This window comes from Astyanax mexicanus, chromosome 19 (genome assembly GCF_023375975.1).
Source record: "Astyanax mexicanus isolate ESR-SI-001 chromosome 19, AstMex3_surface, whole genome shotgun sequence".
In the NCBI taxonomy this organism is placed as follows: Eukaryota; Metazoa; Chordata; class Actinopteri; order Characiformes; family Acestrorhamphidae; genus Astyanax; species Astyanax mexicanus.
This window is the reverse complement of record NC_064426.1, coordinates 43,337,312-43,352,560: the sequence shown is the minus strand read 5'-3', so window position 1 is coordinate 43,352,560 and position 15,249 is coordinate 43,337,312. Positions and strand designations below refer to the sequence as shown.

Below are 15,249 nucleotides of genomic sequence, written 5' to 3'. Positions count from 1 at the left end.
AGGTTTGAAAATAAAGACGTAAAAACAAGACAAAAATAACGAAACTAAATTTGTATTCAGGAAAATATTGATTTTTAAAATGAAGTTCAGGAAAGAGCCAATTTTAGGATTTTATCCATTATATTTCGACATTAGCTTATTTTTTATTAGATTATTTTTCTATACTTTCTATTACAATTACAATTATGATTTTTAGTAACGTTCCTTATCAAACATGAAATCTTTTTATGTAATGCTATTTTTTATATATTTTTTATATTTTTTATAAAGCTATGGCATAATAATCGCAATATAACAAACTAACAAATTAAATTTAAATGTGTTTTAAAATAAAGTTTCACAAGTTTGAATGTTACATGTTTATGTACAATAAAGCAAGACATAAACTAACTAAATATAAAAATTAAATTGGTGTTAAATTCACATCCAGGATGGAAATATGTACACGATAAGAGTAATGTGTTGTGGATATTATTTAAAGAAAATTATAAATTATATAATTATACATAATATTAATAATAGTAGGCTAAATGCTAAATATTAAAACGTTCATTTGTTCAGAAAGTATTTTAGATTCTTAAACATTGTTAAATTATATTAGAGTAAAGGAAAGTCACTGTCATTCTTGTGGCCTAATTTACTGATGTTTAGGCTTGTGTGGATCATTGTTCACATTGTTGGCGTTTTAAACTTTTGGAGATTTGTTCTTAATAAATATTTTTATTTTTTTAAAAATAATAGGTCTATAACTTCTTCAGTGTTGCAATGTTGATTAACATCAATCTGAACAGATTTCTCTTATTCAAATAGCCGTGATAATGTTTTTAAAAGCTCAATTTTAACGCTCTACTATACTAAAAAACTGTACTAAAAACCACTCTACAGTACTAAAATAATGTGGGGTTTAAATCAGGCTCGGGCTTATTTATGGGTTGGATTTTCTGGGATGAAATGTTCATGTGTGTGTGGAATAAGTAGGGATGCACCTGCATAGGTAAAATATGATATGAACTTCTGACGGGTGACTGCTGTCAGGGTTTTATTCGGCCAATGGAGCACCTGTGTTTTTCGTTGCCAAGATAGCAATACTCACCAGAAATTTACCTAAACACACCACCACAATTTCCAGACCACCACGCCCATCAGTGTAGATATATTTGTCTATATACTTGTCTATGTCGCTATTTCAATGGCACGGGCGTAAGATGCATGCAATGGATATGGTTTGATGTGTTGCAAGACGGTTGCTATGGTATGCCAAGTGGTTGATAAGGTACTTCTATATGTAAAAATGCAGCCGACCTCAGCTGCAGGCTACACTTTTATTGATGACTGGGATAAAAAGCAAGAAAACATGAAGAAAGAGAGGGATAAAAAGTCTTTTTTAGTCTTAAATCAGATCTTAAATCAGGTCTTTATTAATGAAGCTCAGGCTGCAGAACGAACATCACTCCAATAACAGGGAAGGTTTGTGAAAAGGGAGGAAGGTGATAATTACATAAAGACGCTTTCGCTTTTACGCCAATTCATTCAGGCATCAGAAAAAAAGCGTGAGAGGAAAAAACGAGTCTTTGTTTAAACGAGACGTTTTCTCTCCGGTTTCTTTGTGCTGAACGCAGAAAGTCGCAAGTCTTGCAGAGTCGCTAGGTTGTGTGTGAGAGCACGTGAGTGTGTGTGTGTGTCTGCTTTCGCGCCATGTGTGACGCCTGGCATGGTAATCCCTTTTCACAGTGCGGTCTGGCCGTGGCCGATAGCAGCAGGCTGCTCGGCGCTGGGCAGGGACTCGGCCGGGTGGGATTGCGGACGCCGCTGGGGCGGAGCGACGGCTCGTTCGGCCGCTAATCCGCCCGCGACGAGACGAGAGGCGAGAAACGAGAGATGGAAAAAACCCTGCAAAGACGCTGCGGCTGCACCGTAGCAGCACCTCTGAATGCTGACGTTCACACCAGCCAGCGAACATTCGCAAAAAAGACGAGTAAGAATTCTTAGTGATTGAAGGCGACCAATTCAGCACATCCAGCACATCCAGCACATCCAGCTCATCCAGCTCATCCAGCGCGCCACTCTCGGCCCGAACAGGAGAATACATCACCTGGGGACAGGATTTACTCAGATCCCCAAGCTTTAACCCCAGCACCAATCAGCGAAAAATAAGAATCCGCCGGATAAAGTAGATCTCGCTGAAGCCGGAAGTGTTGAAAACGGTACCTTAAGAAAGATCAATATCGGGAAACCAAGCACACGGTTGCATCACAGGCTGGCATCACCCTAATCACGCTATTCTGCCCCAAAATCCAAGCCTCAATTATAGCTGAGCTTCAACTGATACTAAAAATAAACTGAATATATGCTAACCAACATGATTCACACTTACTGTGACATTTTATACCAAATAAAATAAAGACAGTGTTTCCTTTAATATTAGGATTCTTCTGTAAACAATGCAGGTTCAATGCAAGACTCATTGTTATTATGAAGTTAATAAAGGTGAGGCTATACAGAATGCCCAACCTCTTTATTTTTCCACCCAAATATACTGAAAATGTACAGAAAACATATCAAAATTTACTGAAAACATACCGGAAATGTACAGAAAACATATCAAAAACTACCCGGAAATATTGAAAACATACCAAAAACGTATCAAAACATACCGAAAACTAAACAAAAATTTACCAAAACATACTGAAAACATATAAAAAAACGTACTGAAAACGTACCAAAACATACTGAAAACGTATCGAAAACGTACCAAAAACATACCAAAACATACTGAAAACGTATCGAAAACGTACCAAAAACGTACTGAAAACATACTGAAAACATACCAAAAACGTATCGAAAACATACTGAGAACTTATCGAAAACGCACCTAAAACTAAACGAAAACGTACCGAAAACATACTGAAAAAGAATTGAAAACATACCAAAAACGTATCAAAACATACCGAAAACTAAACAAAAATGTACCAAAACATACTGAAAACGTATCATAAAAACGTACCAAAAACGTACCAAAACATACAGAAAATGTATCGAAAACGTACCAAAAACATACCAAAACATACTGAAAATGTATTGAAAACATACCCAAAACGTACTGAAAGCATACCGAGAACATACCAAAAACGTACCAAAAACGTATCGAAAACATACTGAGAACTTATCGAAAACGCACCGAAAACTAACTGAAAACGTACCGAAAACATACTGAAAAAGAATTGAAAACATACCAAAAACGTATTGAAAACTTACCGAAAACTAAACGAAAACGTACCAAAAACATACTGAAAAAGTATTGAAAACATACCGAAAACTAAACAAAAATGTACCAAAACATACTGAAAACGTATCGAAAAAACTTACTGAAAACGTACCAAAACATACTGAAAACGTATCGAAAACGTACCAAAAACGTACTGAAAACATACCGAGAACATACCAAAAACGTACCAAAAACGTATCGAAAACATACTGAGAACTTATCGAAAACGCACCGAAAACTAAACGAAAACATACTGAAAAAGAATTGAAAACATACCAAAAACGTATCGAAAACTTACTGAAAACTAAACAAAAATGTACCAAAAACATACTGAAAACGGACTAAAAACGTGCCGAACCGTGGGGTTTAGACCGAGGTGTGAACTCAAACATGAATTTTCTGTACCATTACACCCCTAATAAAGTTATAAACCAGTTTTAAATCAGTTATACTCCCCCCTTTACAAACTTCTGTAATAGCTTTTTCCAGCTGACAGATACTGTAGAGCTGTACAGGGCTAGAATAGTACATTTACATTTTATATTTCTCTGCATTTAATCTGACTCTCTTATCCAGAGTGACTTACAAGGTTGTTTGTATTACAGAGGAGAGTTAGTGTAGAGTTAGGAGTCTAACCCAGGGACTCTTATTGGTGTAGCTTAGCATCCGGCATCACCCAGAATAGGAACTGAACCCCAGTCTCCCACATGATGTGGTAGCTTACTAACAGGTAGTGGTGTTATCCACTGCTCCACACCTATCTCCATAGTAATGATTTTTTTCCAGAGCTATATATATATATATATATATATATATATATATATATATATATATATATATATATATATATAGTATATACCTATTATATATGTATATGGTATATTTATATGTATATACATATAAAATAAAACAGCACTGTAAATATAGCTGCTGATTTTCTCAGTGAAGACGCTACGCCTCATTCTTGCAAATACAAGCGTACAGCTGTAAACGGAAAGACTAGAGTAAATAGAATCTGAGAAAATAGAGAGAGAGAGAGAGAGAGAGAACTGTGAGCGAGTGGCAGTAGAAAAAAGAGGAGGGGCAGGTAGAGCTGCCTGTCAAGAGCACTAATTGAGAAAAAGTGACAGAGCAATGCTGACAATACAGAGAGAGAGAGAGAGAGAGAGAGAGAGAGAGAGATGGAGAGATGGAGAAGGGAGGAGGAGGGGCAGTAGCGGAGCTGAATGTCGTTCCTCTGAACTGTTAATTGAAAGGAAGGGATGAAGCTTGGCACGAGCAAAAAGAACGAAAGAGAGGGAGAATGGAGAGAGAGAGAGAGAGAGAGAGAGAGAGAGAGAATGAAGAGAGAGAGAGAGGAGGAGCACATTCATCAAACACAGTACGTAAAGACACCTAGGAGAAGCTTGGGTACAGAAACATGACAATGACCTGAGTAAAGTTGCAATGTTACAATATTTTTAATGGCATAATAAGTTATTATAATATTATAATAGGCCAATTAGTACTGCCAATTGGCAGTGTTTTCTAAGTCCTGCTGGAAAATGAAATCTGCATCTCTGTAAAAGTTATCAGCAGAGGGAAGCTGTAAGATATGAAGTGCTGTAAGATTTTGTAGGAAAACAAAACTGCACTGACTTTAGACTTGATAATAAAACACAGTGGATCAACAGCAGCAGATGACAGACATGACTCTCCATTAAACCATCACTGATCATCAGTACATTTTACATTTCATTTAAAGTAAATGAAGGGAGCAGAGTCTGGAGGAAGAGTGGAGAGACACACAGTCCAAACTGCTCGAGGTCTAGTGTGAAGTTTCAACCAATCAGTGATGGTTTATGGGGATGGAGATTTCATTTTCCAGCAGAACTTGGCACACTGCCCACACTGCTCCAAATGTACCAATTGGTCTTAAATAATATAATATTCTATTTTTTAATCTGAGACACTGATTTGTTGCGTTTTTTATTGGCTGTAAAACATAATCTTTTCTCAACAATAAAAGATTAAATAAACGCTTAAAAAAGATAAATCACTCTGTGTGTAATACATCTATATAATAAGATATGAGTTAGGGCTGTGCCCTAACTGAATATAATATCTCAATAATATCTCAGTTAGGGGTGTGCCATATCATATTGTATTGTATTCAATAATAAAATGTTATTTTCATTTTGTTGCAGTAGTGTATTCATGAAATATTAATTCAGTGTTTCGTTATATCACCAAGAATATCGTTATCACAAAAATACCATGAAATGTTATTCTACAGGTGTTGGAGAATGAAACTGAAGCACCTGGTTTTAGAGCACAGTAATTGATTGTGGTGACGGACAGTTCTGGTGGAAACAGGAGAGTTGAGGTGCACATTGAATTCTGCGTGATTTGATCAGCCGTGGTTTTATGTTTTTTGGATACAATCCGGGTTAGCACCCGAACATCCCTTTCAGACAGCTTCCTCTTACAGCGTCCACAGTTAATCCTGTTGGATGTGGTTGGTTCTTCTTGGTGGTATGCTGACATTACCCTGGATACCGTGGCTCTTGATGCATCACAAAGACTTGCTGTCTTGGTCACAGATGCTCCAGCAAGACGTGCACCAACAATTTGTCCTCTTTTGAACTCTGGTATGTCTCCCATAATGTTGTGTGCATTGTAATATTTAGAGCAGAACTGTGCTCTTACCCTGCTAATTGAACCTTCACACTCTGCTCTTACTGGTGCAATGTGCAATTAATGAAGATTGAACACCAGGCTGCTCCAATTTAGCCATGAAACCTAAAATCCCACACTAAAATGATGACAGGTGTTTCAGTTTCATTCTCCAATACCTGTAGGTTATTTTTTGAGATGCACTAGTTTTATCGTACCACGGTAAACCATGAATTCACTTACTTAAAGGAATAAATGAAGAAAGAAAGAAAGAAAGAAAGAAAGAAAGAAAGAGGGAGTAAGTGTGGAGGAGATGGCAGGCCTGGAGTTTGGCACAGTTAAAGCTGTAATTTGGACCCGGACCAGCTGGCCTCCAGCCCTGTGGGCTTTCCCCGTGTTTTTGAGATTTTGATTTCCCCCTTTTTTCTCAAAGTTAAATCAAATGGAGATGGTGTTTATGGGCTCGGCCGCTCAGACCTCGTGTTCTTGATTTCATAAGCCTATTTATAACATTATCGTAAGGTTAATATAGCTGGGAATAGTTTGGAAATGAACCAGAGCAGAGCACCTGATCCTTCCCAGAGCTTTTCCCACTGTTGGGAATCTGGTTTACATCTTAGCGTAGCTTAGCTTAGCTAAAATCCTCTTTTTCTTGTTATTTTATATTCTGAAATACAGTGGGTCTCTCTGAGTTGTTTATGATGCTGCACATGATGAAACTCTTCCTCATCCTCTTCCTCCATTCTCTGCAGCAGCTAGTAAATATAAGAAAATATTCACAGAAAACACAAATGAGTCGATCCAGAAAAGCACCGTGTCTACATCAACCCGTGAATTATAGTATTCATGGCCCCGCCCACCTCGGCTTGAGACCACCCACAAGCAGAGCTGAAGCCAATCAGCGACACCGTCTCATCAGATAGGAGGAGCTAACAGCGCTAGGAGCTAACAGCATGCAGTTCATTCCTGTGTTATTTGTGCAAATAACACATCAGTGTTTATTTACTTTACCCAGTAATTCAGAGCTAAGAAACAAATGGTTAGAATTAGTCTATGGAGGAAAAACACCACCAGCCAAGTACAATTGAGATAGATAGGTAGGTGTATGTTTAGAACAGTTCTGTTCTAGTTTACACTAGTTTTATTTCTGGACCTGGACTCTACCTACCTCTGTGTGTTAGTAACTATAGGTTTAAATAGGATCTCCGGTGGATTTGGCTTTTTACAGAGACTCTAAGACTAGGTCAGTGGCTGAACTGCACTTAGCAGGGCATTATTACACATGTTGTAAAGTAACATATGACATTGTAAAGACTGTTATTAGTGTAAAAATGTCTTTATTTTAAAACGTTTCTCACTGTTGTTCGTCTCGCTGCCTCCTGGTGTCACAGTGCTGTTAGCCAATGAGAGGCGTCGTGTTTGCATGTATGAATATTCACGAGCAAGAGCCGAAATCTGGATTATAAGGAGCTCTGATGATTTTTTGGGAAAATTAAAGGGTTTTAAGTGCACCTTACAGTGCAAAAAATACGGTAAATGTTGGAATTGCTGAAACACTCAAAAAGTAAGCTGGAAAGACTGTTTTAGAGGGGTAAAATGAGATAGGAAAATATATGGAAATATGGAGATAGATGGAGCTACATCATGCGTCATACATCATACTGCAACCAGCCAGCAGAGGCGCTAGATCTCCGATGGTTTCACTTTTCAATACAGATCTAATCAGCTGATTTAAAGAGACGGATTCAATAGAAAGGCCTTTAAAAGAGCGTTTGATGTCTGGAAAAGAAGACAATTCTGCACCTGCACCAGCATGCCCTCCCTGCAGGAGGGCATGCTGGGTAATTGTGCCCCTCATTTTGACGACTTGCTTTCGATGCATAACGGGAAAAAAGACAATATGCAATTATCTTAAAGAGAGAGAGAGAGAGAGAGGGAAAAGAGCATGGCTGATGAAGAGCCGGGATTCAATCACGCTCCCTCAGCGTTCTACACAATTAAACTGCAATAGAGATAATAGCCCATCATAATAATCCCGCTCATAATCATCCTTATTACTTTTAGTAACGTCATTATTATCGTCCTCTCTCTTATTAAGGCTCTGTTTCTTCAAAGGAGATGACTGACACCGATACGGCGAGCTGCTCCGGCAGGTTAAAGGGGTTTTTCTACCACTCAGCCCATTTCTCATGTCTCTGATTTTACTATTTATAGGTTTATGTTTGAGTAAAATGAACATTGTTGTTTTATTCTATAAACTACAGACAACATTTCTCCCAAATTCCAAATAAAAATATTCTCATTTAGAGCATTTATTTACAGAAAATTATGATAAATGGCTGAAATAACAAAAAAAGATGCAGAGCTTTCAGACCTCAAATAATGCAAAGAAAACAAGTTCATATTCATAAAGTTTTAAGAGTTCAGAAATAATCAATATTTGGTGGAATAATCCTGGTTTTAATCACAGTTTTTTTTCATGGATCTTGGCATCATGTTCTCCTTTATGCGTGGTGATGCTCATTGCTATCTTACACCTCCTCCTGCCTGGTTTAAACAGCAGCAGAGTTTCTGAATATATCTACACTGATGGGCGTGGTGTTCTGGAAATGTTCAGGTGTTTTAAGGTAAATTTATGCAGTTTCTTTCAATAGAAATTAGGTGTAACACTGTGGAGGCCTGGAATCCAACAATAATAAAGTTGTTATTGTTGTTGTTGACACACACACACACACACAGAAGCAGAGTATAGGCCAGGGTGCTGCAGTAACTCTGGGGTATGAGGACAGTAGTGCTGGGCTCTGTAATTAGCAGGGCTGAGTTTCCGGATTACAGAAACGACACTGGGATGAGCTCCTAATGGTTTATGAGCGGTTGGCACGTTCAGACTCAGCCGGGGACCAACACCCCCCAAATACCCCCCAAATACCCCCAAATACCCCCCCCCCCCCAAAAAACCCAGAACCAGCTCAGAGTGGCACTACAGCATGCCCGGGCAGCTCTCTCTCACTACTCTGTATTACTCTATAATACTCTATATTACACTATATTACTCTATACCCATCTATACTACTCTATATCCCTCTATATTACTCTATATTCCTTTATATTACTCTATACTACTCTATATCCCTCTATATTACTCTATATTACTCTATATTACTATATACTACTCTATATCCCTCTATATTACTCTATATTACTCTATATTACTCTATACTACTCTATATCCCTCTATATTACTCTATATTCCTTTATATTACTCTATACTACTCTATATCCCTCTATATTACTCTATATTACTCTATATTACTATATACTACTCTATATCCCTCTATATTACTCTATATTACTCTATATTACTCTATACTACTCTATATCCCTCTATACTACTCTATATTACTCTATATTACTCTATACTACTCTATATCCCTCTATATTACTCTATATTACTCTATATTATTCTATACTACTCTATACTACTCTATATTACTCTATATTACTCTATATTTTTCTATACTACTCTATATTACTCTATATTACTCTATATTATTCTATACTACTCTATACTACTCTATATTACTCTATATTATTCTATACTACTCTATATTACTCTATATTACTATATACTACTCTATATTACTCTATATTACTCTATATCCCTCTATATTACTCTATATTATTCTATACTACTCTATACTACTCTATATTACTCTATATTATTCTATACTACTCTATATTACTCTATATTACTATATACTACTCTATATTACTCTATATTACTCTATATCCCTCTATATTACTCTATATTATTCTATACTACTCTATACTACTCTATATTACTCTATATTACTATATACTACTCTATATTACTCTATATTACTATATACTACTCTATATTACTCTATATTACTATATACTACTCTATACTACTCTATATTACTCTATATTACTATATACTACTCTATATTACTCTATATTACTATATATTACTCTATATTACTCTATATTACTATATACTACTCTATACTACTCTATATTACTCTATACTACTCTATATTACTCTATACTACTCTATACTACTCTATACTACTCTATATTACTATATACTACTCTATATTACTCTATATTACTATATACTACTCTATACTACTCTATATTACTCTATATTACTATATATTACTCTATATTACTCTATATTACTATATACTACTCTATACTACTCTATATTACTCTATATTACTATATATTACTCTATATTACTATATACTACTCTATACTACTCTATATTACTCTATACTACTCTATACTACTCTATATTACTATATACTACTCTATATTACTCTATATTACTATATACTACTCTATACTACTCTATATTACTCTATATTACTATATACTACTCTATACTACTCTATATTACTCTACTCTATACTACTCTATATTACTATATAATACTCTATATTACTCTATATTACTATATACTACTCTATATTACTCTATATTACTATATACTACTCTATACTACTCTATATTACTCTATATTACTATATACTACTCTATACTACTCTATATTACTCTATATTATTCTATACTAATCTATACTACTCTATATCCCTCTATATTACTCTATATTCCTTTATATTACTCTATATTACACTATATTACTCTATACTCCTTTATACTACTCCGTATCTTTCTATATTACTCTATATTACTCTATAATACTCTATACCATTAGTCCTCAAACATTTTAGGCTCTGTACCACCAATGACCAAACTACAACCTCCAAGTTCCAAGACAGTATAAATGAGAGTGAAATCACTCTTTTGCAAAGCATTCAGCTCACTGTTGCCATTTCTATTTATGAGTTATATATTTATAATACATAAACATAAATTATTGGGGTTTAAAGTATTTGCAACCTAATTAATAACCATTAATAAACACCTTTATAAAGGTAGTCTTATTATTTTAAAGTGGTACCCTGTGTTCTGTCTCAGTGGAGAGTGTGAGAGTGTGTGATGGTGATGGATGAAGCTGATGGGAAGAAGGAGAGCTGACGGAGGGATTGGGTGGAGGGATGGAAGGAGGGATGGAGGGATGGGGCGGGTGGTGGTTGGTTTGGCAGGCCGGGGCTCGGGTGGAGTTTGGGCTCTGGATCGAGGGGCAGGGCGGGGTGGGAAAAGCTGTGGTCTCGCTGTGTTTTTACTGCCTCCAGTGTGTGTGTGTTTGTATGTGTTTATATGTGTGTGTGTGTGTGTGTGTGTATGTGTTTATATGTGTGTGTGTGTGTGTGTGTGTGTGTGTGTTTGGGCAGCACAAAGCTGACATTCTTGCTGACGTGTTTTAAAGACCACAAGATTCTTTGGCTGAACTTTTGGCCTCTTGTTGTAATCTGGAGAACCGCTGGGCGGGGCTTCAGAGAGCAGAACCAGTAGGATCTGGTGTGGCTTTAAGCTGAATGAGAAACCCAGCAGACCCACAAACCCTCCAGCCTCTCGCCTCCACACAAACACACACACACACACACACACCTCCGCCTGAAGGAGCATGTGCATGTTTTTTCTACTCTGAGCTCGTTTGGGGGAGGAGCTTGTTATCTTTGGTTTATTTTCACACACAAGTAATCCATCTGAAGATATAAGTAGTGATAATAGGCTTTCGGCTGTTCACTGCTTTTTATTATTGTCACACAAGGCCAGGGTAAGGATCCAAAAGCAGGTTTTATTTACAAAAATAACAAAAAATAAATAATAAGTTCAGACAGACAAAATCAGACAAGATAATTTCCAAAAAAACAAAAACGTCAAAAAAACGACAGCAGAGAGATAATAGTCAGAAAACACAAGATCCACAAAAATACATACACAACAAAATGAATGAAATGTAATGGAGTTTTTACTTACTTTTTTACTTAACTAAACAAATCCAAAGGGTAAACCACACCAAGTAAACAAACACTCTAACTAATTTGGATCAGAGAAACCAACTACAAGTGTGAACATTTACTCTTAAACCCAATCCGGTCGGGATTAGTTTCTCTGTGTAAAATACAGTATTTCACACTTCTACTACTTGTGATAAAACTCCATCCGGACTGCAAATTTTAAAAATCAGGAGGATTAGTGAGTTTTTATTAGGTTTTCTCGGTCACGTGACATTACCGCGTTCAGTAGCTCCTCCATTTCCACTCGGTGTTGTGTTTTTACGTGGATCTCCGTGGAAACCGTGGCGCACCCAAAGTGTAATTACGGTGCGCGGCAGTGGACAAATAGCTATTTTATTAAAGGCAAGGAGACGAAATTCAGAGATGTGCGTCCGGACGGGACTAAAATTACCGGAGGAGCACGGAGTTCAGAGAAAAACAGTAGATAATTCAGCCTGTAATTTTCTCAGAGGACGTCTGAGAAAAACACTGATATAAATGATTGTTCTGGACGGGAATAAAATCACAGAGGATAAAAACGCCCATAAAAGAGAGAGAAAATTACCCAGAACCCCCTGAGAAACTAATCCACAAGCGTGTGGATGGGCAGAGAAGGTATCTTACCTTCATGTGAATGTGGGAACCAGATCTGGGAGGCGCTGGAGTGTGGACCCCCGCGGTAGGGAGGAGAAGACGGGGAGGACGGTGGCCTGGAAGGGTGAGGCGGGTGTGAGGGAGGGGAGCCCAGACTGCTGGCCAGAAACGTCCCCATGAAGGAGGCTGAAGAATTACCCATCAGTCCGCTGCCTGTATCCATACAGAGAGAGGAAAAAAGGGGATTAGGGATGCAGGTTTGTGCAGAGAGATTCACCACCTGGATGAATCAACTTTTATTAAAAAATACGTATTTTAGATTTCCAGAAAGAATGCAAATCATTAGAAAACTCATTGTTTTTCATTCATTTTTAAATGTCAAGTTGTCTTGTCTCTAGTATGAATGAATGCCATGTGAGCTGTTTTTTGTGGGAAAAAAAAGTGCTCCGGTGATCCAGTATAACACTGCTTTAGTCCAGTGGAGGAGTGGTGGGCAGGGAAAAACAATAGGATTTCAGCTCTTGCTCATGAATATTCATACATGCAAACAAATCACCTCTGATTGGCTAACAGCACTGCGACACCGCGAGGCAGCAAGATGGACAACAGTTAGAAACGTTTTAAAATAAAGTAAATAATGACATTTTTACACTAATAACAGTCTTCGCCTGACCTAAAACGCCAAATCCACAGGAGATCCTATTTAAACCTATAGTTACTTACACACAGAGGTGTATAGTCCAGATCCAGATTTTTACCATAGACTAATTCTAACCATTTGTTCCTTAGCTCTGAATTACTGGGTAAAGTATATAAACACTGATGTGTTATTCACACAAATAACACAGGAATGAACTGCATGCTGTTCCTAGCGCTGTTAGCTCCTCCTATCTGACTAGACGGCGTCGCCGCCTGGCTTCAGCTCTGTCTGTGGGCAGTCCCGAGCCGAGGTGGGCGGGGCCATGAATACTAGTAGAGCATTCTTGAGCATCTATAGGATATGGCAAAAGTCATGGGATAGAATAGTATTCCTTGCACTTAACATGCTTTAATAAGGTATTATCATTATCATTAGCTCATATACACCTCTAAAGCTGCCCAGGGACATTATGGCTCAGGCCTGGCTGCCTCAGACCAGCAACGAACAGACATCTCATCTCACAGCTGAGCGCTCTTTCGCTCTCTCTCTCTCTCTCTTTCTCTCTCTCTCTTTCTTTCTCTCTCACCCGCTCCCTCCCTCCATTATCTTCTTTTTTCAATCTCCCATTCTCATGCCCTCAATCTCTCCCTGAACTCTGCTCCATTTCTCTATTTCTTATCTTCTCCTCTGGTACAGCCCCCCCAGTCCTTCTGGAATTTTCTCCTTCCTCCAGCTCGCTCTCTCGCTCTGTCGCTCTCTCACACTCTCATCTCCACACTGAAGATCTGAGAATAAAGACTGAAACACTCTGAGATGCAGGATGGAGCTGCTACAGTGTGAGATATTCATGCTAACCAGCATTGAGGATAAACAGCCTCACAGAGTCACAAACTCGGGGAGACGTGAACGTCTTGTAGTAACATAATACAGGAAAATGATAAATCCTGAACCCAGGATGTGGGGTTACACATAGGGCCCAATCCCTTCCCCTATACTCTATACTCTACCTATGTTACTGTGGCTGTTTATTATCTGATTAGCAACATTTATATAAATAAATTGTTGGAGCAGTTTAGTTTTTAGGTCTGGAGCAAGGTATCCCCAATGCTAACTATTATTCAGAGCTGGATTACTCTCTAGTAGATGTTGGTAAATTGATAAGATACGTTACCTGCTTATTGTGATATGCGTATTGCCTTTGTAGAAACAAACATTGTGAATCCTGGAATAGGGGGGTTAGCTGCAATGCTAACAGCCAACCACAAATATGTTGGAGCAAAGTATCTCCAATGTTAACTGTTTAAATTCAGAGCTGGATTACTCTCTAGTAGATGTTGACAGGCTGAAGTCACCATGCAGGATATATAGGGTACATTTCGCTCTTATGATATGTATATTGCTTTCGTAGAAACATACATTATGAAGCATAGAATAGCGGCATAGCCACAATGCTAACATACAGGCTCAGCAACAGACAGAGCAGTTTAGCCTTAATTCTAACAGCCAGTGTCACGAAGTGACCCAGGCAGAGAGACGAGGAGGCAAACACAGGTGCAGGTAAGGGCGATATAAATAATTAATTTATTAAATAAATAACAAAGAAACAAGGAAACGAGGAACAAGTAAACATGTAACAAATAAACACAAATAACCAATGACAAACGAGTGATGATAATAATGATAAACAAACAGGGAATATATACAGGGAGCAAAACTAGAAAATAAACACAAAGCAGGGTATATACAAGAGAATAACAAGGGAAACTAGAAATAAACAGGACTAGGAAGACTAAACTGAGCAGGGCAATAAACAGGGAAAATAACAAGGAACAGAGGCTATGAAAAACGGAGAAACTACGAAACACGGAGAGACAAAACAACAGGGGTTAGTGCAAAGACCGACGGAGACAAAGTGGCACAGGGGATCTATATAAGGAAACAAGAAACACTCTAGAATTGGAAACACCTGGGGAAGGGGCGGAGCTACAAATGAGACACAGGTGGAAATCTACTAAGACGGGAGACACAGGGGAGCACAGGTCACGTGGGGAAGACACACAGAGACACGAGACAGGGCTAAGACCTGACAGCCAGCCACAACAGTCTTGGTTGTTGACAGATTTAAGTCACCATGTAGGTTATATAGAGGACATTTTGCTCTTTGT

At 37.7% G+C, this 15,249-nt stretch overlaps 1 protein-coding gene and 1 long non-coding RNA gene across 8 annotated transcripts in view; both read right to left on the bottom strand.

The window, feature by feature from the left end:
- The window catches only part of LOC125784464 (uncharacterized), a 320,028-nt gene that overhangs the window by 116,193 nt on the left and 188,586 nt on the right, over positions 1–15,249 (bottom strand). The gene's annotated exons all lie outside the window — the stretch shown is intronic.
- Positions 1–15,249, bottom strand: part of LOC103040205 (BAH and coiled-coil domain-containing protein 1) — a 147,686-nt gene that overhangs the window by 69,928 nt on the left and 62,509 nt on the right. For all 7 annotated transcript variants that reach the window (XR_007427265.1, XM_049468111.1, XM_049468115.1 and 4 more), the window contains exon 3: positions 12,475–12,657. Coding sequence is in view for 6 of the 7 variants with exons in the window: in XM_049468111.1 (XP_049324068.1) it covers positions 12,475–12,657 (183 nt within the window). In the remaining variant the exon portion in view is untranslated. The remainder of the gene's footprint in view (positions 1–12,474; positions 12,658–15,249) is intronic.